At 46.8% G+C, this 25,153-nt stretch overlaps 1 protein-coding gene across 3 annotated transcripts in view; it reads right to left on the bottom strand.

Annotated features, from left to right (window-relative positions):
- Positions 1 to 3,942: 3,942 nt before the first annotated feature.
- Positions 3,943 to 25,153, bottom strand: part of TBX5 (T-box transcription factor 5) — a 53,550-nt gene continuing 32,339 nt past the window's right edge. The window contains exons 8-9 of one of the 3 annotated variants that reach the window (XM_047761364.1): positions 16,275 to 16,501; positions 3,943 to 5,497 (exon numbers count right to left, since the gene is read on the bottom strand). In XM_047761364.1, the coding sequence (XP_047617320.1) occupies positions 4,920 to 5,497; positions 16,275 to 16,501 (805 nt within the window). In that variant the 3' untranslated portion in view covers positions 3,943 to 4,919. Of the gene's footprint in view, positions 5,501 to 16,274; positions 16,502 to 25,153 lie in introns of all 3 variants that reach the window. The other 2 variants (XM_047761361.1, XM_047761362.1) reach the window with 2 other exon arrangements.

The raw sequence follows: 25,153 nt of genomic DNA, 5'->3' as shown, positions 1-25,153 counted from the left end.
ATCCTAAGCCTAGGAATTTTCATATGCCTTGAGTATGGCCCCAAAAAAAAGACAAAAAAAAGTTTTAAAAAATGGGAAAAAAAAGTCTCTAGAGTATTAAAATCTGATATTTCCATGGCCCTGAACCTCAAGATTAAAAATGGGACTCCCAGGAATTCCCATTGTGGCTCAGTGGCTGAAGAATCTGGACCGGCATCCATGAGGATGTGGGTTCGATCACTGGCCTCACTCAGTGGGTTAAGGATCCAGCACTGCCATGAGCTATGGTGTAGGTGGCAGATGTGGCTTGGATCTGGTGTTGCTGTGGCTGTGGCGTAGGCCAGCAGCTTTAGCTCTGCTCCAACCCCTAGCCTAGGAACTTCCAAATGCTGCAGGTGTGACCCTAAAAAGAGAACAGAATTTAAAAAATTAAAATCTGGCTCCCCTGATACCAGGTAGTGGCCTGAGGCTATAATACAAAGCACACCTTCATCTCAGAGTTCCCAGCCACCAGAACCGTGAGAAAATAAATTTCTGTCATGTAAGCCACCCAGTCTGTGGTATTTTGTTCTGGCAGCCTGAGCAGACTAAAGCACCACTCTTCCTAATGGCCTGCCCTAGGGATTTTAGACTTACCTACCTCACAGTCAGGAAGCCAATTCCTTTCAATAAAGCTCTTTTGGGGGGGGGGGGGCGGGGGGAAGGGCTGCCCTGGTGGCATGTGGAACTTCCCAGGCCAGGAATCAAAACGCAGCAACCTGAGCCACGGCAGTGACAACATCAGATCCTTAACCCACTGGGCCACCAGGAAACTCCCAATAAAGCTCTTAGTACATATCTGGATATCTCTCACTGGTTCTGCCTCTCTGGTTGAACCCTAGCTATAGAACTACTTATATTTATATACAACTTATTTACTCCAATCCCATATTGTATAACAAGGCTGTCTCTGGTTTTGGATGATTAAAAAAAATCACTATGAACATTCCAGAAAATAAATATGCACGCTCCAGATTATGACCTAAGGAACAGAATTCTTATGTTAAATGATTAGCACATTTTTAGCACTTTTGACCTATTTTTCTAAACTCTCTTTCCACAGGATCTATCTTCATTCCAGCTGGCAGTTTATGAAATTTCCTATTTTCTCATTAGCAACATGTGTAGTTATTTTTAAAATATGCACTTGCTCCGTTAGTAAGTAAAAAGTTATATTTAACTTGCATTTCATAAATCAAAGTCTTTTCAAGCGTTTATTGAGCATCTATTGTGTTAGGGACTTGACTGGACATTTCCAGAGGTATTATCTCACTTAAATCTCACAATAGTCCTTTGAAGGAGATAGAACATTTCCTTTTAGAGGCTAAGGAAGCTAAGGCTTGGGCAAACTTAGGTTCTGTGCTGAGCTCTGCCACACTACAGCTGTGTGATTTTGGGGGTGTTCTCAACCTCTCTGAGCTCCAGAATACTCATGATCAGAGTTGCTGAGGGCTCTGGTGATTCTCTACCCCACAACTTTGAGTCCCACATTTGAGGGCTCAGGGCTGGACAAGGGAGCCAGAAGGATGCTCTAATGCTTCTATCCCAAGAACAAAGAAGCCTACTGGCTCATAAATCCAGTCTGTCCTCTGCAGCTATGGGAAGAAACTGGAAAAGAGGGCCTTCAACAAGTAAGAGCGTTTATCATAAAGGCTGTGACTTTAACATGTGCTTGTTGAATAAATGAATGAATGCAGATTTGGTGACTACTACCCATTTGTAAATCTGTATCTCATTCCTCCATCACCATTTCTGCCCCAGGACCTTTGCACAAGCTATTTCCTCTACCTGAAATGCTTTTCCTCCCAACTTTTCATCTGGCTAATTCCTACTCATCCTTCAGGGCTTGCCTCAAAAGTCACCTCCTCCAAACCAAGTTAAGACTCCCTGTCTTATTTCTTAAGGACATCATGCACGCTGCTTCCATGGTTTCCTCTGCCTTTGCAACTTGGTAATTATGCAGGCAATTTCCTAAAGGCTGTTTCTCCCACAAAACCATAAGCTACAGGAGGACACAACCTCCATGACCCGGTTCACCACTGCGTCCTCAGTTTTTATCACACATCTAGTCCAGAGCAAGCATCATCCACTAAATATAATTCAGAAGTATAGCAATTTCTGTTGTGCCTTTTGACATCTAAACAAGGACAAAACGACACAGATATTTATATATGACATCCATAAACCTACCAATTCAGTGAAAAGATCTTTCATAGCCATTGTTTGAAACCGAAAGAGGTTAACCTGCATCTGTTATGGAAGGAGAATGTTCCTTTTTTGATTTATGAAACTTGCTGTGCTCCTGTTTTTAATGATTTTCCAGTGAGGCAACTGTTTGAGTGCTGAGGAAGGGTGTGTTAATTCGGTATTCTTGCAATGCTCTTGAGAAAAGGGAGGACGGCCTGTCTTGTATAGCTGGTATATTAGTTTGGAAGGTCATTTTTTCAAAGACAACCTCTTTTTTTTGACCCCATCAGAATAAATATCCGTTTAGATCACAGACAGAACTTATTCAGTGAAATTTCACTAATCCATTCTCTGTGAGGACAGGAAGGCCATTGACCTAGTTTCTCCACTGTACTTGAAAGAAGCCGAATTTTCATTTCTTTATAATTAATTCACACTTCCTGAGAGCTCTTTGCCTGAGAAAGGTCCAGGGAGACCGGTTTAATGAATAATTTGGAATCAACAAGATAGGTGTCCCCGTTTTAAGGGGGTGTGACATAGTTGATGGTTCTAGATCCCTTGAAAGGTGTGGGCATTAAAATTATAATAATAGGGGGAAAATCTGAAGCCCTCATTTACTTAGCCATTTTGCTGCCCCGTTCTGCCCTGTATGTGTCATAGAGGACAAACCCACGCATCCTAAATTGGCAAGTTTTCAGTAAACATTCACTGAAGGTCCATAAAGCTGCCTCTACAGGGGCCTCCAAAATACTTGGTTCCAGGGAATTAATTCAAAAAAAGATCCATCAGGACACCACGTCTTAGGTGTTCGATGCAATGTGGCCGATATCATTTTTGGATCAGTTGGGATTCATGGACGGTTTTTCTTTTCCAAGCCAACCTAAATTCAATTCCAACAAATGATCTCCATTCCAGAGAGCTAAACCAGGTAAACCTGTTCCACCCCATCACACCTGAGCACTGGATTCCAAACGCCCCTGAGACCAGCCAGAGAAAGTAGACGGCGTGAAAACCTTTCCTGCAAGGCAAGTCCTTCTGTTTCCTCCACCTGATTGTCCACTGAAAGAACAGGGGGGAAAAAATGGGTGTTCAAGTCCCTTGTCCTTTTTTAAGCACGCAGTATTTATTAGGCATTAATTGGCACACAAATATACTGAACGACTACTTAATTCTTACCCTCCCCCCCTTCGCAACATATAACGACATAATCGCATAGACGCTCACATTACAAACATACACACTCTCACGTGCTTGAACATACACAGTCTCACATATTACCCTGTTCTCTTTATTAGGGTCGGTTAAAAAAACAACAACTTTTTTTAATCAAGAAAGCAAAGCACATCTGAAAGGAAAAAACAAAAAAACAAAAAACGCAAACTTGGTTTTGAGTATCAATAAAATTAAAAGCTCTTGGCCAGCTCCCATGCTGGATTTCATTTCACGTTATTACTTAATTAGAACTCCTATTTATAAATAAATAGTACCAGGAAAATATTACATCTGAAGAACCCTGCAATAATGTTTTACTTACACACTTTTTTTTTAAACACCGTTTTCTGCTTTCAATAACCACAGTTTTGTGTCTGCATTTGGTGCTGGTGTGATGCCTTTGGGGAGAGCTGATCAGTGAGTACAGTCTTGCCTCTTCTTTGGGGATTGTGGATGTGGCTTTGCATCTAGGCATCCAGGTCAGGTCGTCAGCGATGGAGGTTTGGAAGCTGGGGGCTGGCTTTGTTTTTTTGTTTTTTTTTTTTTGTTTTTTTTTAATGGGGACAAGTATTTACTTTGGCTTTTTCACAACGCTTGTCAGCACAGAGCTTTCGCCTTGCTTATCACAGTTCTGCCCGAATGTAAACCGGGGCTTTTTAAGTTTTTCAAAGCACTCTTTCCGGTAGAGAAGCTATAGGCCACATTTTAGCAGGCTGGAAAGACACCGAGCTGGGACAGCTGGAGGGCTGGGTAAGATGGGACGCCCGATGGATTCCAGCCTTATCCTGACTCCACTGGTGGGGAGAAGGCAGAACTAGACTCCTTGAGGAGGGGGCAGGTAGGACCAAAGCAGACAGAAGCTGGGACACCAGGAAGCTTTGCAGAAACATCACGTGGCAGAGGTAGGTAATTTCTTAGTTAAGGGGGAGGCTCGGTGAATTTAGATTTGGGGGGGTGGAGTATGTGTGTTGGGGGGAACCCCGCAAGCAAGTATGTTGAAACGTATTTGCCTCAGACCTCCCCCAAAATAAGGGACTGGGTCCCATTAAGAAAATTGAAAGAAAAAATATATTATTATTTATTATATAACAATGTCAACAGTAACACCAAGACAGGGAATGACTCCATCTATGTTTTGGGATAAAACACTCCATGAGGCAAGACTTTCTGGAGACCAAAAGAAGGAATCCGGAGGGCATCTGGAGGTCGTGTGAATGTGGCCAGTTGATGACTGTGGTGGTGGTGGGTGGTGGGGGCGGGGCAGGGGGGGTTGGGACTCATCGCCTCTTGTCGATTTTTTAAGTTTTGAGACAAAACAAAGTCACATTTTTTGAATTGTGGTTTCAAGCTACTGATTACATCAGTGTCCAGGGTGGGCTTCTCAAGTGCAGACGTGAACATGGAGTGAAATGCGACATCTCGTTCTTGGGGTTCTCTCTGCGACTGTCTCTCTCCCTCTCTCCCCTCCCTCTGGAAACGTCAGTGAAGGAGCAGGCCTCGCTTTAGCTGTTGTCACTCCACTCTGGAACCATGCCGACCCCGTGCACAGCAGAGTGGTACTGATGCGGGGACAGGGTCCTTGGCACGCCATGAGAGTACAGGAACTCGGACGCTTGAAGGCTGCCCGGGGACTGGAGGCCAGTCTGAGGCCCACACTGCCTGACCACAGGCTGGTGGGCCACGGAGGTCTGGTGCTGGAACATTCCCTCCCCCAGCTGCGGGGAGCCGTGGTTGGCCATGCCAGCCAGCCGGGGGACCAGGGGCCCCGAGGTGAAGTGAGCGGAGAAGTGCTGGTAGGGTAGCCTGTCCATGGGCTGCACGGTGGTGACTGTGCAGCTGCTGTAGGAAGGCATGCTGGGCCACGTGTTGCAGCTAATGTCCTCCAGGCTGGGCACCGGCTCACTGGGCGGTGCGGAGCTGGCGTACATGCAGGCCTGCCGCTGGGCTGACTCTGTCCGGTAGGAGGCACCCAGACCCTGCTGCTGGGGGTAGCTGGCTCGGTAGAAGGGGTCCTCTTCGCTGGGTGACGTCTCCATGTAGGGCTTCTTATAGGGATGCTCTGTGGTGGAACATTCTTCATCTGCTGAGACAGGAGGACAGACACCTATGAGGCCAGGACCAGCCACCCCACAGCTCAAGGCAGAGACAGACATTTGGCCCAAGGGCTGAAGAATTATGCCTGGAAGACAGCGCCAACATCCATTCTGCGCAAAAGGGGGTGGACTGTCATGGCTAAGACCATGGGCTACAGAGTTCTAAGCAAACAGCCTGACCTTTCTGAGCTCAGTTTCCTTCTTTCGTCCTTCCTTTCCTTCTCTCTTTCCTTCCTTCCTTCTTTCCTTTCTGTTTATGGCCATACCTGTGATATAGAGAAGTTTCTAGGCTAAAGGGCTAATCAGAGCTGCAGCTGCCAGCCTACACCACAGCCACAGCAACACTGGATCCAAGCCGCATCTGCAACCTACATTGCCGCCTGCGGCAACACTGGATCCTTAACCACTAAGAGAGGCCAGGATCGAATCCACATCCTCACACAGACAATGCTGGGTCCTTAACTTGCTGAGCCACAATGAGAACTCTTTAAAAAAAAAATGAGTCTATTCCCACAGTAGGACATTAAGACAGTCATTAGGAAAAATGCTTTATATAGTTTCTAGTAAACTGGGGAAACTAGCTCTGCTTCTTCATCTGTAAAATGGAAAGGGACATAATAGAACCTTCTAGAAAGGGAAGTGTTGACAATGAAATGGGAAAATATAGATTAAGCACCTAGTCCAGAGGTCAATACAAGGAAATGCTCAATAAATAGCAATTATTAGTATTATCTTCTCTCCTCCCCAGCATGTAAATTCCATGAAGGAAGGACATTGTCTGGATTACCCAACATGATATTCCCAGAACCTGGGACCTGTCTAATAACAAAAATAGTAACAACAGCATCAACAAAAATGATAAAAACACATAGAGCATTTACACCACCTGGCACTGTTCTGAATACTCTCTGTAAGGTCACCCATTTAATCTTCTCAACCCCGCTATGAGGCAGGTTCCCTTAGATCCTCATTTTACAGATGAGAGAAAGGAGACAGAGAGGTTAAGAAACTTGCCAAACAGCCTTACATGGCTCATAAACAGTGAAGCTAGGATTCGAATCCTAGTCACCTAGGTAAAAAAATCCTTTTTCTTCAATGCCATGCTGGACAGAAAGGCAAGCAACAAATACGCATGCAATGCATGGACAGATGGATGGACAAATGGATCAGTGAATGGGCATGTGAATAAATCCCCAAATCCTTTCCTGATGCCTTATGTGAACAAGGACGCAGGTAATATCTATTGAGTTGGTACGAATTAATATGCTGCTGTTTCCTTGCTGAGCAAGTCACTTCCCTACTGCAGGCACTAATTTTTTAATTTTTTTATTTTGCTTTGTAGGGCCACACCCGCAGCATATGGAAGTTCCCAGGCTAGAGGTCCATTCAGAACTGCCAGTCACAGCCACAGCCATAGCAACACCAGATCCAAGCTGCAGCTGCAACCTGCACCAGAGCTTACAGCGTCATTGGATCCTCAACCCACTGAGGGAGGCCAGGGATCAAACCCGCATCCTCATAAATATTAGTTGGGTTGGTTACCGCTGAGCCACAACAGGAACTCCCTGCAGGCACTAATTATTCCCTAGTTTGGAACAGTGGAGATAGTTCTGTCTCTGAAAGAGGGTCATCATTGATCTCTCTGGGGCCCCTAACCCCTTTGGGGACTAATGAAAATGCTGGGCTCTCTCCTAGAAAAATACGCTGAAACAGGAAGTTTTAAGAACTTATGTATAGACCAAAGTGATGCACACAACTGCAGGTGGCTTCCTAAAACCCATACCCTGGGGTTAAGAAGCCCTGACATGCTTGAGTTTGAATCTGGCTCTTCTACTTAACATCAGTGCTACCCCAGCAGGACATCTGCTGTCTCTGGGGCTCCTGTTTATCATCTTTGAATAAGAATTAATAGGACGTACCTCCCTGGGCAGCTAAGAAATAAAATTGAGCATGTAAATCTCCTGGTATCCATCACTACGGGCAGCTCTTGTTGCCAGGGCACCACCACCTGCATCCTGACAGACCTCATCTGTAATAAGACACCTCCAGGGGAAGCAATACTTGGGGTTTCTACCAAGGTGTAAACCTCAAGGTTCATTCCTTGGTTGGAATTTTACTCCTCAAACTGGAGGCTTTCTTCCCTCCCTTCCACTCTCTTCCTAATGAGTAACATTAAGGAATATACCTGTCTGTGGGGAGCATGACGACAAATGAAATAGCGGGAACATCCCCACAACTGTGACCACAATGACAGTCTATGGTATGAAGGCAGAACACAGGACTAAATAAGGGAGGGGAAAAGAGCTATTATTTCTTGAGCACCTGCTAAGTGACCTGCCTCTCATCTCATAGTCATTCCTTAAGGAGGCTGTTTTCAGTCTCCCTTTTTGACAGCAGAAGCCGAAGCTCAGAGAAGTCACCTGCTCAAGGCCATGCAGTTGGGAAGGAGCGGAAGCTGGAAGCAAACCAGGTCTGATTCACTTTTGCTGGGCACACCTTGCTTCCAGCTCTCCAAACCTCTCATATCCAACACCATTCACCCCATCATCCAACAGATATCACCTGAGTCCTCTACTCAAGAGCCAGGTACCATGCCGGGTAGTTGTGGACCATTCAGCACACCTCCTGGCCCCTCTTCATCCCTCCCTGTGCAGCGAGAGTGGGAGGCTGAACTCTGCGAACAGCAGGTAAGCCTTGGATTTCAAGCTCCAAGCCAGCCATTCTCCCCATAGTAAGTCCTGTGGCTTCGTGCTGGATTATAAACCAACTGCCCACCGAGAGGAGGGTAGCTTGGGGATGGCTTCCACCAGACACCTCCACTTGCTGCATTCTCCAAGTGATACCCCCAGGTAAGTCAAAAATATCCCCAAATAACACACATCTACACCAAGGTTGTACCCACCTAACAGCAAGCAAACTTATCTTTAGCCAGACGCTTTCTGGGACGCATCTGGGACCTACAGGGCGCCCAAATATTGGTCCCCAAAACAGTGAAAAAAAATGCAGCCGCTTTTCCAGGTATTCTAGCTACATCATGCCAACTATGCGGATGTCCGAAGACATCCCGATGAGCAAGTGGCCACATTTTTCATCTTTCAACTGGGTGTGTTTTTTTCAGGGGGGGTGGGGGAGCAGTGCATCTTAAAGACATTGCTACACTGGACTTTTTTTTTGTCCTGGCCACCTCCTCTTGATTCCTTCCCTCCATTCTTCCTTCCACCCCCACCCCCAATCCATAAATCTGAATGTTTCCATTATTGCTGGAATCATAACCTTTGGGTTTTCCATTTAACCAGGGCGTTCCCCTTTTCAATAATAGAAAGTACAGCTGCAGGGTACCCTTGGCAAAAGAAAAAAAAAAAAACAAGGCAAACTAACCATTCCCAAGTTTCTGATCCCCTTCCAGAGTTGTTACAAGTAAAAAAGGAAGAATAATATGAAAAAGGCCAGAGCACATTTTGGAAAATCATAAAATTACACATTCCAGTCTTTAATGCCCCAAAGTGCTGATGCAGAGTCCTAAGAAAAACTCGATGCTGGCTTATTGATGCAAACAGGACCTGAGCGTTTCCCAGTGCCTCTTGGTCCTCGTGACACTGTAAAGAAATTCCAAAGCCAGAATCCACATCTCACGTTGGTCGTGATAAATGCTTGGGGATGTAATCTCTGTGTTTATTTTGGTGATGGTTTGGCTTCTTTCTTTTTATTGGGAGCCTGAGAACTGATCAACAGCAAAAGACCTCTGTCCTGTTTATCTCCCACGGTTAGGAACAGGCTGGCGTCAAGGGTCAAGTCCTCCATGAGACGAGCTCACAGCTTGGTTTCAGAAAGTTGTGTAAGAGTGGTCAACTGTACTTCAAAAGTCTGGAACACCACTGAGTCTCTTGGATAACTGCAAAGCTCTTCCTGATTCCGACCGCCGATCACCACAGAGCACTGTGAAAATCCCTGGTGCCTTGCATGTTTCTAGATGCTGTAGATCCTGGATAAAGTGGCTTTAATAATGAATCCAGGACACAGATATTAGGGCACCGTGTTATGTCTCTGACTCAGGGGCTACGTGACCTTGGGTGAACCACTGGACCACTCCAATCTCAGTTCTTGTTTATACATGGGAATAATACCTAAATTTCATGTAGGAATTGAGATAATAAAAGCACAGTCTACTTTCTGTCTATCTTTCTTGTACATAAAGTCAGTGTTCAAATCTTATCTGCCCAAGTGATATGGGTTGATTCTCGTTTCCCTCTTGGAAGACTGGATAGGTGGTTCTGTGAAGGACAGCCAATACTTGAAGGTATTTGGGTGGATTCCAGAGCTCGAAAACTCACAGAGCTGCTTTCAAAACACTAATCTCATTGAGCAAATATTGTCACCATTCCCAAATGGGTCATTTTTCTTGTTGGTGGAGTTCATTCAGATGAAGGACGCTTAGAGAGCCTCCACAGACAGAGACCCTGGAGGCAGAGGGGTGAGCTGCCACTGCTTAGCTGAATGACCTTCAACAAGTCAGAAGTAAGACTCTAACTCAGGCCTTCTGACTCCCAAAGCAGTGCTCTTTTGAATAGATGGCTCAGCCTTTCAGTTTTCATGAAACCCACTGTGTTCAAAGAATATGAAAAAGTAGTAACCTTGACCTTTATGGATGGATGGATGGATTTTTGTTTCTTTTTTTTTTGTATGTGTGCGTCCCCATGCTCTTAGCTTAAAGTGAAAAGACCTGAGGGAGTTTCCTTTTGGGCCCAGGGGAAACGAATCTGACTACTATCCATGAAGATGCGGGTTCGATCCCTGGCCTCGCTCCGTGGGTCAGGGATCTGGCGTTGCTGAGAGCTGTAGTGTAGGTCTCAGATTAGGCTTGGATCCCACAAAGCTGTGGCTGTGGCTGTGGTGTAAGCCGGCAGCTGAAGCTCTGATTCAACCCCTAGCCTGGGAACTTCCATATGCCGCAGGTATGGCCCTAAAAAGCACACACACAAAAAGACCTGGGATGTTATGGTATTATGGGAAGATCCCAGATGGCGAATCAAAACTCCAGCTTAAACCTCAGCTAGCCACTCCCTGAAGCCATGAAATTGACTGACTTTGCTTACTGTCTGTCTCCTCTATGAGAATACAAGTGTCCTGGGAACAGAGACCTCTGCCATCTTGCTCCCCCCTTATCTTCAGCATGCGGCAGAGTGCCCACTGTGAAGTAAACGTGCAATCCCTGTTTCTGCGATGAATGCCTTCCACATCTGCCACTCCCCGGCCACATAACCTTGGGACTCTAACCAAGCTCTTAGTCCTCTACTTGCCCCCCTGCAAAATGGGGATGTACAGCAACTACTGGGGCTCCAAGACCGCAGTGGGGATCCAGTGAAGGATGGAGAGGATGGAGACTTACTAAAAAGTAGAGACCAAGAAAATGCAAAAGCCTCTACTATCTGCCATCCCCCCTCCCACTGACCCCTGCTTCCCTTTCAGCATCCAGTATGGTACGTGGCTCAGCGAAAATCTTTCTTTGGGTTGCATCTGGCTTCCAATGGTGGGGAGGGTGGTCAGGGTGGGAGGGGGAGGACAGAAAGACAGACAAGTGCTCTCCCAGGCCCTGGGGTCCTGGCTTTGATTGAGTGGCATTGATAAAAGACTTTTCCCAGCTTTCTTGGCTCCATCCATCGGGAGAGATAGTTTGGAGACAGCTGGGTCCAAACACAAGGGGCCCTCTGGCCTGCCTGGCCCTTTGACATTTCATTGGGGCTGCCCCCCGGCTCACTGGAAAGGAGACAGACAATGAGGGGAAGTCAGATAGTGGGGCAGAGGCAGGGGCCGGGGCGGGCGGGGGGGTGGGGGGGTGGGGGGGTGAGGGGTGGAAGCCACCCATGGAGTTATCACTTAACGGGAATCCCAAACTGGAAGGAAACCTCGGCTGATTCCTTATCACTTTACAATGGAGGCTGATGATGAATTGCTTTTTGTCGTCTCCGAGGCAGGCAAGCAGGACAGACGGAGCTTGGCTGGAATGTTCTCTGTCCCTGGGAGCTCCCTTTTGGGGGGTGGAGGGAGGTGAGAAGGGCAGAGGTTTCTGCAAAGGTGAAAAGAGCCCTGCGCCCCAAGAGCACAGACCTCAGTATGATTTGGGAGCAGAGCTGCTCCCTAAGCTGAGAGGGACTCCAGGCCAGTTTCTCAGTCTCTCTGAGCCTCAGTTTCTGCATCCATGAAAGAGAGGCAGTTCTTCGCCTCGTTACCTGCAGCCACCCCCGAAGTCCAGATCCCCCACACCTCCAGCTCTTCCCTCCACACCTAGGTCTGAGCCACCATCATCTCACACCTCAGAGCCTGCAACAGGCTCTCAACAGGGCCCTGGCATCAATTCTATTACAGCAAAGTGACTGCTCCAAAGAAAAACCCGATGAGCTCCTGCTGTAGTGCAGTGGATTAAGAATCCAGCTGCAGGAGTTCCCGTCATGGTGCAGCAGAAAAGAATCCGACTAGGAACCATGAGGTTGCAGGTACGATCCCTGGCCTCGCTCAGTGGGTTAAGGATCTGGCATTGCCATGAACTGTGGTGTAGGTTGCAGATGCGGCTCGGATCATGCATTGCTGTGGCTGTGGTGTAGGCTGGCAGCTGTACAGCTGTAGCTCAGATTAGACCTCTAGCCTGGGAACCTCCATATGCCACGGGTGCAGCCCTAAAAAGACAAAAAGACAAAAAAAATAAATAAATAAAATAATCCGACTGCAGCAGCTCAGGTCACTGCAAAGGCATGGGTTCCATCCCCAGCCCGGTGCAATGGGTTAAGGATCTAGAGTTGCTGCGACATAGGTTGCAGCTGTGGCTCGGATTCGATCCCTGGCTTGGGAACCTCCATATGCCAAGGGTGCAACCATTTAAAAAAAAGGAGAGAGAATCACACTGCTCACCACTAAGGGGTTCAAACCCCTTCCATGGCCACATGTCAGTGTTAGGATAAAATCTGAACTGCTCAAATGGCTTACGAGAGCTGGCATTGTGCTGGTCCCTGCCTACCCTAGCAGCCTCATCTCTCATCGCTTTCCCCTGCTCTGGGTTCCAGCCACCCCAGGCTTTCATCCACTCCCCCAGTGGAAGCGGGCTCCCCATCTTCCAAAAGGCTGCACTTATACTCTTTCTACACCTGGACACAGACTGGACTCCCCCATCTCCTTTCCAACTTCCATTCTCTGCAGACCTCAGCTGAAATCCTTTCCCAACACCCCACCCTAGTCCAATATCCCATTTTGATTTTTTTCTTTTTTTTTAGGGCCCCACCTGCACCATATGGAAGTTCCCAGGCTAGGGGTCTAATCCAAGCCGAATCTGCGACTACACCGACACTTGCCTCAATGCTGGATCTTTAACCCGCTGAATGAGGCCAGGGATTGAGACCACATCCTCGTGGATCCTAGTTGGGTTTGTAGCCCACTGAGCCACAGTGGGAACCCCCCACTTTGATTTCTGTTAGGACTTTGCATATCTCCTTTATAGCATTTGATTACCATTTTCATCAAACAAGACTACAATGAGTCACACAATGTCTGAGCTGCTTGTGACAGCGTGAGTTTCCCAAGGGCAGGGCAGCGGCTTGCTCACGGGGACTTATAGGTACCAGGCACTTCTGGGTGCTTGACCTGGATCATCTCATTTCATCTCATAACAAACCTGCTGGGTAGGTACTCCTATTAACCCCATGTTGCAGAAAAGGGGATTGAGGCTCAGAAAACAGTTGAAGCAAGTTATCCATGACCACACTGCTGGGACATACTGCAATGGACCAACCACTGAATTCAGCCTCCCCTGGGGCCACCTCAAGTTGATCCCTAGGTCACTCGAGGATTCCTCGAAGCACCATACAAGCCAACTGTTCACATCACTTGAAGAGGTTCATCAGCCTTGCTTTTGAAGTCTTTCCCCTGCATCCTTTGGTGCACTTACAATGATGCTGCTGGAAATCCTGAACCTAAGACAGTGCCCTGATTCTCTGTAACTTCCTCCTCTTTTTTTTTTTTTTTTTTAAGTCTGACATTAATTTAATTGAAAGAACTCTTTAATTCAAACCTGGTGAGTTGTGTTTTTTTTGCTTTTTAGGGCCGCATCTGTGGCATATGAAGGTTCCCAGGCTAGGGGTAGAATCAGAGCTACAGTTGCCAGCCTACACCACAGCTCACAGCAAAGCCAGATCCTTAACCCACTGAGTGAGGCCAAGGATTGAACCCGCAACCTCACGGTTCCTAGTCGGATTCCTTTCCACTGCACCACTACAGGAACTCCAAACCTGATGAGTTCTTAATTGGCATGTTTGACCCAATCTCAAGAGTAGATCTCTAGTGGAGGATGAAATCTGGAGACAGTCACTCATACGCAAAGGTAACAGAGGCTGATACAGTTCAGGGCCCAAGCAGAGTCTGCAGACCAGGCTTGGATTCAAATTCTGCCTTCAAGAATGATCAGACACAACTTTCCCTTTGTAAGCCCCAGTTTTGCCATTTGTCGAGTGGGGTCATAAAAGCAACTACTTAATAGCGTTCTTGAAAAGGTTGTGATCTGAACCCAGGCAGGACACCCTTAAATATAACACAAAACAGAACCTCTGTGCAGGGACCTGAGCTGCACGGGGCATTCTTAACCCCTGCTTGTGCCTGGAGAGGCATGTTTGCAGGCATCTGGTCTCCGGCCCACCTGGCAGCGGTTGTGCTGGGAGTCGGGCGAGGGGGCCTGTTGGGGTGATGGTGCTCAGTCCCTCCAGACCCAAGGAGCCTGCATGGGCTTCAGGTAAGTCTGGAAAGCTCAGTCTCACCAAGTCAGCTCCCCAGCCCCAGGCTTGGACCAAGGACAGCTCTTCCCTCCTTCAAAACATGATTTTTGAAAATGTCCTAGAGTCAAAGTGTGTTCCTTTCCTCATATCCCCACCCAGAGAAAGCCAGCACAGCATCCTTTTCCATTGGTTCTGGTTAGTGAGTTGTTCGGATTTTTTTCAAGATGGTCCAGGCACCAGCCATCAGTTTTGGTTAGTAAGGTTTTTGTTTTTTTTTCCCCCAAGATGGTCCAGGGACCAGGCACTGGACTTTGAAAGGCATCGTGTTGGCTGTCAGTGCTGTGAGGTACAACAGGCCACTCAAAAGACTGAGATTTGGGCCTGCTGGAGCAAAACAGGGGTGGCTTATTAAGTTCACCCTATGCTGAACACAGGACAGGCACGGCTTCATGACATCTTCACACCAAACCTTTGAGGCAGGTCCAATCATGAACCCAAATCTATACTTTGTTTTTTTCTTCTTCGGCCACCCCCACATCATATGGAAGTTCCCGGGCCAGGGACTGAATCTGAGCTACAGCTGGAACCTACGCTACAGCTGTGGCAATGCTGGATCCTTAACCTACTGCACCAGACTGGGGATCGAACTGGCACCTCCACAGAGACAAGCTGGATCATTAACCCACTGCACTGAAGCAGGCAACTCCTCTATACATGTTTTTTGTTTGTTCGTTTTGTCTTTTTAGGTCCGCATCCATGGCCTATGGCAGTTCCCAGGCTAGGGGTTGAATCGGAGCTGCAGCTGCCAGGCTACACCACAGCCACAGCAACTCGGGATCCGAGCCGCATTTGCGACCTACACCACAGCTCACGGCAATGTCGGACCCTTAACCCACAGAGAAAGGCCATTGAACCTGCATCTGCATGGATACTAGTCAGATTCATTTTCACTGAGCCACAATGGGAATTCCCTCCTCTAGAGATGTTTTGTAGTGAGATTTAGAGGAGTTTCCTAACTTGCCCCTCATCATAAACATTTAAAAATGGCAAAGCTAGGACTCATCTCACTTGTCTGACTCTGAAAGCCATGGGAGTGAGCCCTAGGGTACACAGTCCCCTCCTCTTAGGTCCTGCTTCCCCAGCCTTCACCTGGATGAGCAGTCTTCTCCTCACTTTCTACCGGGACTCACTTTCTGGAAGGATACCTGCCACTTTTCCATCACAACTGCCACCCATGGGGTGTTTACCAAGTACCAGTTGCTCTAAGGAACTCAGCACTATTTACGAAGTGAGAAACTGATGCACTGAGGGGCTAGGACATCTGCCTGAGGTCACACAGGAAGCTGGTGGCAGAGCCGAGACTCAAATCTGGGTTTCTCTGGCCCCACTGCCCTCATCAACCCTTACAATTCTGACTCGAAAAACATGCCAAGAGAAATCTCCTTCCTTAACCTCTGCTCTGGACTCAGATAATAAGAGGAAAAGTCATCTAATTCTAAGGCAGTTCCCTGCAGCATGTCTTATAACACAACCAAGACACGGGTTTATAACACAGCGCAGACTCCCTGGTCATTACTGGCACCATAAACTCCACTGTATCCATTTGAAACAATACTTCCTCTTCAGCAGCTAAAAAGAATGAGGCCACTGGAGGCTCACAAAAAGATATCTGCAATGTACTATAAAGTTTAAAAAAATGCATATTGCAAAATACATACAGTATGATATCAACTGTTAAAAGTATCAGCAAAACCCTTTGTATACACGTGTGTGCAAGCACAAACAAATAAATGGGTCTCACCAGTTCAATAAGGTCTGTCCCCAAGGAAGGGGCTAGAGCTTGGAGGAGACATATCAAAGGAATCTCTAGTACTACCCGAATGGTTTGAATTTCTTACAAACTCTCTGCAGTTTTGTATTGGTCATATTCTTAAAGTAAATACATGTGGTTATGTGTCCTTTTTTTCTTCAAGTAGAGAAAGCGGTCAGTTGGCAGGGCTGTCACACTCACCTTTCCTCTTGGTGCAATGGTAAATTTGGCTGTGCTCCTGGGGAAGTGGGTACGGGTTAGGTGGGGGCAGGAGGTCCTGGGAGGGGCCGGACACACCATTCTCACACTGGTACTGGGACCCCAAGTTGGATGAGGTGGAGAGAGCACGAGGCTCACTGCTGAAGGGACTGTGGTTGGAGGCCACTTTCTGTCTCACTGTGCTCCTGGGAACCACGGGATATTCTTTACTGAAAGAGAGAAGACGCAAAGTAACGTTGATCAGTGGCCTGATAGAGAGCCTCCCACTGGCTGAACCACAGGGTCAAAGAATCCACCAGAAAAAAAAAAAATCACAGAATAAGAAATAAGAGGATCGGAGTTCCCTGGTGGTCTAGCCATTAAGGACTTGGCATTGTCACTGCTATGGCTCAGGTTACTGCTGTGGCCCAGGTTCAATCCCTGGCCCAGGAACTTCTGCATACCATGGGTATGGTCAAGAAAGAAAGAAAGAAAGAAAGGAAGGAAGAAAGAAAGAAAGAAAGAAAGAAAGAAAGAAAGAAAGAAAGAAAGAAAGAAAGAAAGAAAGAAAGAAAGAAAGAAAGAAAGGGATCAAGTGCATCATATGCCATGGGCAGATGTATTCAGTCGTCACTTTTCATGCCTTATACATCAAGCAAGTAGTTTTAAGAGTAGTTCTATATGTATGTGGAAAAGAAAATGAGCACCCCCAGTTCAGGACACCTTTTTTTTGGGGGGGGTCTTTTTTTGTCTTTTCAGGGCCGCACCCGTGGCATATGGAGGTTCCCAGGCTAGGGGTCTCATCAGAGCTGTTGCTGCCAGCCTACACCACAGCCACAGCCATGCCAGATCCTTAGCCCACTGAGTGAGGCCAGGAATCAAACCCCCAACCTCATGGTTCCTAGTCGTATTCGTTTCTGCTGCGCCAAGACGGAAACTCCTCAGGACACCTTTTAACAAGCAGTAAATACACAGGGCAGTTGAAATATTGCAGCCTACTCTAGATGTTTTTGAATTCCGTAATTCAAAAGCTAAAGTGCTGCAAGGTCACTGAGACTTCGCCTCTGGTCTCCACCTTTAACATGGAGCTGCGGTCTTTGCCCAGCATTACTAGAGAATGGTGGCTGACCACCTAGGGTAGTCACGCACGACCCTAGGCTATCCTAATCTGGAGAGTTGACTGCTTGTGCCTTGGAGTTTTCTTTTGAGCTGCTGTGCTTGTCTTCTCCACTGACATAATACTTAATTTCTCTGTGCCTTGGTTTTCCCATCTGTAAAATAGGGATGATAAAAATCCCCGGTTCAAAGGGTTGTTGAGAGAAGAAATTAGTCAATACATATGAAAGGCTTAGAACTGTACTTGGCACATAGTGAGTGCTCCACAAATGTCTGACAACAGCATGACTGTCATAGTTCTGGGGAGACAGAGTGGAAGAGGAGAGAGAGGAAAGGAAAAGGAGAAGAAAGAAGAGGAGGGCAAAGGAGACAGAGAACCAAGCATGAGATCTAAGACTAGGTAGCTCCAGATTCACATCCCAGCTCCATCACTTACAGACGTCTGGACCACAACATTTCTGAGCCTCAGTTTATGACGCCTATGTAGAGCATCCTCCAAAGTGCTCAAAATCTGGCCCCTCACACTCTCATGCTCCTTCCCTTACTGACAGCTTTCAGACCAGGTAGTCCTATTTTTTCCTCATAAGAGATTGGGAAAATCAACAGAACCTCTCCTGGAATGGAGGAAAGTAGTTCTAAGCATCTCCAAGAGCCCCCAAAAGAAACCAGGTGGGTGGAGGAAGGACCAGAGTGAGAGTTTGCAGAGGAGCTGAGAGGAGGGATGGCTCAAAGAGAAAAGGGAGAATTGAGAGAAACCATCGGGGTGTATAAGAAGAGAACAGCCTGACCCATAACTTTCCCACATCTACTAAGAGGAAGGGGCTGCTACCGGTGGGGATGGGGAAGGGGAATCCTGTGCAGGAGAGTAACTATTACAGCATGTAGGCTGATGGAAGGGTGATCGGCTGCACCTTTTCTGGAAGGAGTTTGATGGCTCCATTCATTTTTTGGCCCCACCCATGACATGTGGAAATCCCAGGCCAGGGATCAAACCGAAGCCAAAGCAGAAACCTAAGCTGCTGCAATGACAACACCAGATCCTTAACCCGTCGTACCACAAGAGAATATTGGCATCCATTTTTTAAAAAATACACACAATAATGTAGACTCAAGAATCCCATTATTATGAATTTTCGTAAGAAGCTGTTCAGGTCCATGTCCAAAGACATAAGCACAAGGATTTTCTCTGCAGCATTGTCTAGAATAAGAGGAAAAAACTAGAAACAAACTAAATGTTCTCATTAATGGTTAAGTCAACTTTGATAGAGCTCAGCCATGGACTATTACGCAGCCTTTAAAAGGAACGAAAAGGCTGTACATGCACAAACTCAGAAATCTGTGCAACATAAATTAAAGACAAAGGACATAAAATGATCTAAATTATGGAATGAATACCAGTGGTTCCCTCCAAGAGCTGGGGTTATGGGAAAACTTATTACTTTCTGCACATCTGCATTGCATGACTCTTTTTTTTTTCCTTTTTATGGCTCATCCATAAAGTTCCCGAGCCAGGGATTGAATTCAAGCCACAGCTGTGGCCACACTGGATCCTTTAACCCATTATGCTGGGCCAGGGATTGAACCTGCACCTCTGCAGTGACCTGAGCTGTGTTTCTTATAGTGAGCATTTATGAAGTTTAGACAAATATGTCCATGTTGAAAATAATAGCAATTATTATTAACAGAATTAGTATATGAATTATTAATATAATTATGAGTATAGCAGAGCAGGAGGACTAGGCTTGGGGGAATACACTCACAAATAAAAGAAGTGCTTATGGCCTCCTGGTGTGACCTGTGACCCTCCAGGGTGTCCATTCATCCTCCCCATGTCCCCATCTCCAGTGAAAAAGGGCAATGGAAACAGAGCTGAAATTGACAGGAGAACTTGGATGAAAGCAAAATGAAAATGAAGATATTCAAAGCACCCCCCACATTTCTTATCCAAGAGGGTTGCCTGGGAGGCAGAGGAGCAGAACAGGATTCGAATCTGATCTCAAGTCATCTGTGGGTCCAGAAAAGCTACTACATCTAGGGAAATGTCCATTCTTCATGCAACCCCCAGAAATGGGTCCTCCACCCCATCAAGCCTGAAGCACCCCCAGCCCAGTGTCCTTGCTAATTCCATGAGCTCAGATGAAGCCAGTTGCCTTGCTAAGCGTCAGTTTCCTCATCTGTGAAACGGGGACAATATAAAGAGTGTGGAGAAGCCACAGCGGTCTTCGCTGAGTTCCCCAGTTACCTTCTCTTCCCTGATAACCCACCAGACTCTGATTTTTACTTAACTATCTAAGAATCAGGGTAGCTTGGGAAGAATAAAGGTATGAGCGAGCTTCAGGAAAATATGCATTCCCTATCAGCCCTCCCATCTAATCGCTGTGGGATCTTGGACAAGGCATTTAATCTCTCTGAGAGTCAGTTATCTCACGAAATTGTTGAAACCATCCAACAATGCACTCTAGAAAGTATCTGGCATGGAGTAGAAACCATCGTGTTTGCCGTTACAAAATGACTCGTGCTTTCAGCCCATAAAATTTCTCCAGAGGCAGCAGTTCCGTGAGCCTGTCTCCTCAACTTGGAGGTCTTAACTTTGGGGAAAACAGAGGGGTGTGAACTTGGATTTCCAAAATGACGTCTTTATTTTCACTAATCTTGGATTGGAATTTAGTATTTCTTTCTGTGATGGGTGCAGGCAACGAGCCACAGTTGAGTTAGCAGCCCTAGCGACTGTCATCAACAGAAACAAAATAATTTCATCTCCCGTTGCAGCTGTACGTGTCTCCAGATGCCATTTATGCTCAAAACGACCTCAAAATTACAGTCATTTTCGACCTGCTACTAGATCCTGTTACTTAAGACATTTATTAAGAGCATTTATTGCTATATCGCCATTTAGAAAAGACTTTGATAACTATATTTGAATATAATTTGGTTTCCTTTGCAATCTTGGCATCTTATTTTACACATTTAATCATATCATTCTGAGACGTAACCCATCCATAAACTTCCCCAGACTGCCAGAGAGGCTCATGGTCTTAAACAGGGGAAAAACCCCTCCCTAGAAGAAATATATATCAGAAAATTCTGAACTAAGCTCTGGTTTTTGCCATGGACCAACTATTCTTTAACTTACTCCACTTTTAACATTAATTCTTTATCTAGGAGTTCCCTGGTGGCCTAGCAGTTAACGACTCCGCAATGTCATTGCTGTGGCTCAGATTCAATCCTTGGCCCCGGGAAATTCCAGATGCTACAGGTTTGGCCAAAAAAAAAAAAAAATTTAATTCTTTATCTAAATAAGTTTAGCCTCCCTCTGAGTAATAACATCCATTAAAGTAGGGGTTTGTAGTGCTAGTTATAGATCCTCTCACACCTGTTAAAATCAAAGAGTACACCTGAAATCATCTCACATACAAAGAGCACTACACCCAGCACATTTTGAAGGATGCCCTCAGCACCAGCCCACTTCATCCTCTCTGTGATCCTAAGAAGTGGATATTGCTTTTGTCCACATTTTGCAGATTAGAAAACTGAGGCCCAGAGGGACTAAGTAACTTGCCTGGCATCACACAGCTAGAAAGAGACACAACCAGAATTCTAACCCAACAGTCCCCTAATGACTTTGAGAAATCTCCTAATGACGTCTTTCGATTTTGAAAACATAATATACTTTTAGGGGTGCAGGGGTGCAGGGGCCCAAGGCTCTTCTCCCACTTCTCCCACCCCTCAGTGATGTGACGATCTCCACGCTGGGCCCCTGCCTTTGTTTGTCATCTGAAAACACATCGCAGTAACCAGGCAGGAGACAACGGAGAGTCAGCCAAGTTTCCATGAGGCTACAGACACCCTCCCGCCACCCTGGGGTCCCCTGGCCCAGCTTCCCGTGGTCTGTGCCATCTCAGAACCAAAACTGGAGCTGTCATGAGCATCCCCACCACTCAGAATCTCCCCCTGGGGCCAGGAGGCTGGAAGGAATGAAATTAGCTTTAGCGTTCCAGCTTGGCAGCCCAAGCTACGTAATGGAAAAAAAAAAAAGAAAGAAAAATTATTATAATAATAAAACATAAAAGTTGTCAAATCTCACTGGCGATTCTATCTAGGTCTTGTTTAGTTCAAGTACCGGGCTGTCAGAGATCCAATAGGAAGAGGGAAATCTCATTTAGTTTGATATTCTTAATGGGGATGGTTATTTTCTTTTAATTAAAGAAAATAACTCTTAAAAAATGTTGGCTGAGGGAATTTACAAGCGAATGTATCAATGGACTCTGTGGAATTCTCCCTTCCGGCACTGCCAAATTGCAAAAGGGCTCTCTGGAAGGGCCAAATTCTGCTTTTGATTACTCACATTCACAGAAGTGGGAAAGCCAGATTATCCCCATAACCACTTGTCCCTCCCAGTGCGTTTCCCTCCCCGAGGAGCCTGAAACCTCATCCCCACTGTCAATGGAGCGTATCTCCCTTGGAGTAGGAAACACCACATCCCCCAATCTGTCTGACAGGTGTCAAAATCGAGGCACGGGAAGGGTGGAGTGACTTCTCAATCAGGATGGGATTACAGAGGCAAAGAGAAGAAACTGGAGCCATCAAACAACACTGGGATAATTCTCCCGGGGCTCATCTTGGACCAATCAAAGGAACTCAGTGAGTAGCAATACAGCGAAGTCTCTCAGATCCCTGTGAGGAGAAGATGAACTCTTTTCCTCCAGAGTTTGAGAGCATCCTTGAAGAATCCAGGGCACCAGAGAATTAAAGTGAAAGCTGAAAAGCCCTTGTGTGTCTGGGAAGAGGGGCAGCAACGGGGACAGTTTTCTCGCCACCAGCCTAGTCACCACTGTCGCCATCACCATCCTCATCCTCATCTTCTTCCTCACCAGCCACATTGTTTTTTCCCATGTGTCCTAATGCTCCAGCCACTGAACTGGTTGACTGATAGGCTTTCCCTCATTTGATCCTGGCAAGAATCCCATTTCATCAGCATGATCAGATTTACTTTAGAGCTAGAGAAAATGAAGCTCAGAGGGGTTAAGCAACTTGCCCCAGATCGCCCAGCTCAGAAGAGGTAAAGCCGAGCTGCACCCTGGGTCGGTGTTATTCCAATGCTCTTGCTAATGTATACTTGATAACAGGACACTGTTGCCTTCCCATTGCTGCTTGGGTGACACGACCATTCTGTTCCATAGAGCATCCTCTATGGTGAGAGAGTCAGCTATTGGCTACAGCAGGCATCAACCTCCACTGGTCAAACTGTCAATCAGTCCTACAAATCCCACTGCTCTCCGCTGTATCAACAGCTCTACCCACATCCTGTGGGCACAGACATGCTCTGCGCAGTCTGGACAACCAACCAGGGCCCTGAGTACCTCAGCTCACCCTGAGTGTCAGGGCTGCTGACAGACCAGCTTCTCCCCGGCTCTGCCTCGCTCTCACATTCTGTTCCACGTGAGCGGATGCCATGAATGACGCCATTGTCGCCGGGTCTGGGTTGTAAAACGTTACAAGGGAATATTGAAATCCACAGCCAAACTGCATTGCAGCCCGCTGCCAGCTAACGAATGCCCCTGAGAATGTTTTCCACCGCGGCTGACTGAATTGGCCTTTTCACGGGAGCAGGTGGCAGGGGTACGGGGGTGCTGGGGGGAGGGAGGTTCTGTTGTTGTTTTCCCCTGGCCATGCTTACTCAGTTTCTGGCAGTCTCTCTCAAACAACTAAAGCAGCACACTGGGGCAAGGCTGGGGACTGTAAAATCTCTTCTCGGGGAGCAAATTCCTCCTCTCGCTAGCACTTTAATCTGTGATTAAAATGAAAAGCGGGGGGGGGGGGCAATCCCAGGAGAACCTTTCTGATTTACTAACTTTCTAATACACTTGGGGAAGTTATCTAAGAGGTGTGGACACTGGAGGGAAGGGGGGAAAGGGGGAGGTGGGGCAGCTCATCCCAGACGGGGTTTACCTCTGCAAATAATAATCGCTCCCTCTTCTTGTCTACAAAATGCCTCGCGACCCTTTTGTTTCTCAACTCACAGCATGCCAGAAAGCCGGAGGAAAGCACGGGGACCACTGGCTGTCCCATCTTGCTGGTAAGACCAGGGGGACACAGAGAGGTTATGTGGATTTCCCACCATTGATTCAACCAGCGATCTGAGTGGCACAAGAAACTCAGGGATGCTGAGCTCTCTGGCCCTGAGCACCTGCCATTTATGACCACTCTGGTTAGAGACCTTGGGGTTCCCTTATTAAATCTCTACTCTTTTTTTGCCTTTTAGGGCCTCACCCATGGCATGTGGAAGTTCCCAGGCTAGGAACTACAACTGCTGCCTACGCCACAGCCACAGCAACATCAGATCTAAGCAACATCTGCGACCTACACCACAGCTCATGGCAACGCCGGATCCCCGACCCACTGAGCAAGGCCAGGGGTTGAACCCTCCTCCTCGTGGATACTAGTCTGATTGTCTCCACTGCGCCACAATGGGACCTACATTAAGTTCATATCCAGGGGGTTGTTTCGAGTTGAGGCACTGGTCATCGTGCATGTGCCTTCCTTTGGTACCAAGCTACCAACTTGGCCACTGGGGGGTTGGCTAATTTCTTCCTTTCTCTGAGCCTCAGTCTCCTGCTTGTAAAATGGAATGATCAGACTCACTGCCTCTCAGGAGGGTTGAATGATACAGTGCTTGAAAGGTTTAGCATATAGTTGGGGCACACTGCTCAATAAACACCAGCTTATAAACCACACGTCATTCATTCTATTTTGAAGCACAAGTTCTTATCTTGCAAGGGCTTCAACTGATCTATGACTCCCCCCACCTCCCCACCCTTAATATCAGATAACAGAAGCTTGTCCATTCTTCTAGGGAGAGGTCCATCCTTGCATTAGCTACTTGAGAGGGGTCTGTGAATCACAAAAAGGTTTTGAGGGACACTACAGAGGCAGCTCTGGCAACATGAGAAAAGTCCTGGACCAGCTGTATGGACAGTTACGACATCGACCTCTGCCTCAGTTTCTCCAATCTGCAGATGGGAATAAGAAAGCCCACTTTGCAGTATCATCATGAGCCCCTGGGTAAAAGCTGGATGTGACACCACAGCCATGAAAGATCCACACAGATGAAACCTTTGATGGGCGCTTAGTGTGTCAAAGAGCATTACCAAGTATCTAGGACTAAATGGAAAAGCTCGATACTTTAGATCAGACTCATAAAACTGACAATTTGAACAAGTTTAACCATGTCTTAGTTTTAGTAGTTTTGTTTTTTGTTGGTGGTAGTAAGTTTTATTTTTTTTCTTTTTTTGGGGGGTGGGGGCTGCAGCCATGGCACATGAAAGTTCCTGGGCCAGGGATCAATTCTGAGCCACAGCTGTGACTTCTACCACAGCTGGGGCAACATCAGATCCTTAACCCACTGGGCCACAGTGAGAACAAACTCCAATAGTAGTTTCTGTTTGTTTGCATCTTTTAATAATTTTGGTTTTTTAAAAATTTTATTTATTTATTTTGCTTTTTAGGGCTGCACCCAGGGCATATGGAGGTTCTCAGGCTAGGGGTCCAATCAGAGCTGTAGCTGCCGGCCTACACCACAGCCACAGCAACTCAAGATCCGAGCCGCGTCGGCAACCTACACCACAGCTCACGGCCAAGCCAGATCCTTAACCCACTGAGCAAGGTCAGGGATCAAACCTGCAACCTCATGGTTCCTAGTCGAATTGGTTTCTGCCACACCACAATGGGAAGGAACTTCTGTGTCTTTTAATAATTTTGGAGGGAGG

The sequence above is a fragment of the Phacochoerus africanus genome, chromosome 15 (assembly GCF_016906955.1).
Source record: "Phacochoerus africanus isolate WHEZ1 chromosome 15, ROS_Pafr_v1, whole genome shotgun sequence".
Lineage (NCBI taxonomy): Eukaryota > Metazoa > Chordata > Mammalia > Artiodactyla > Suidae > Phacochoerus > Phacochoerus africanus.
This window is presented reverse-complemented; position numbering and strand designations above follow the sequence as displayed.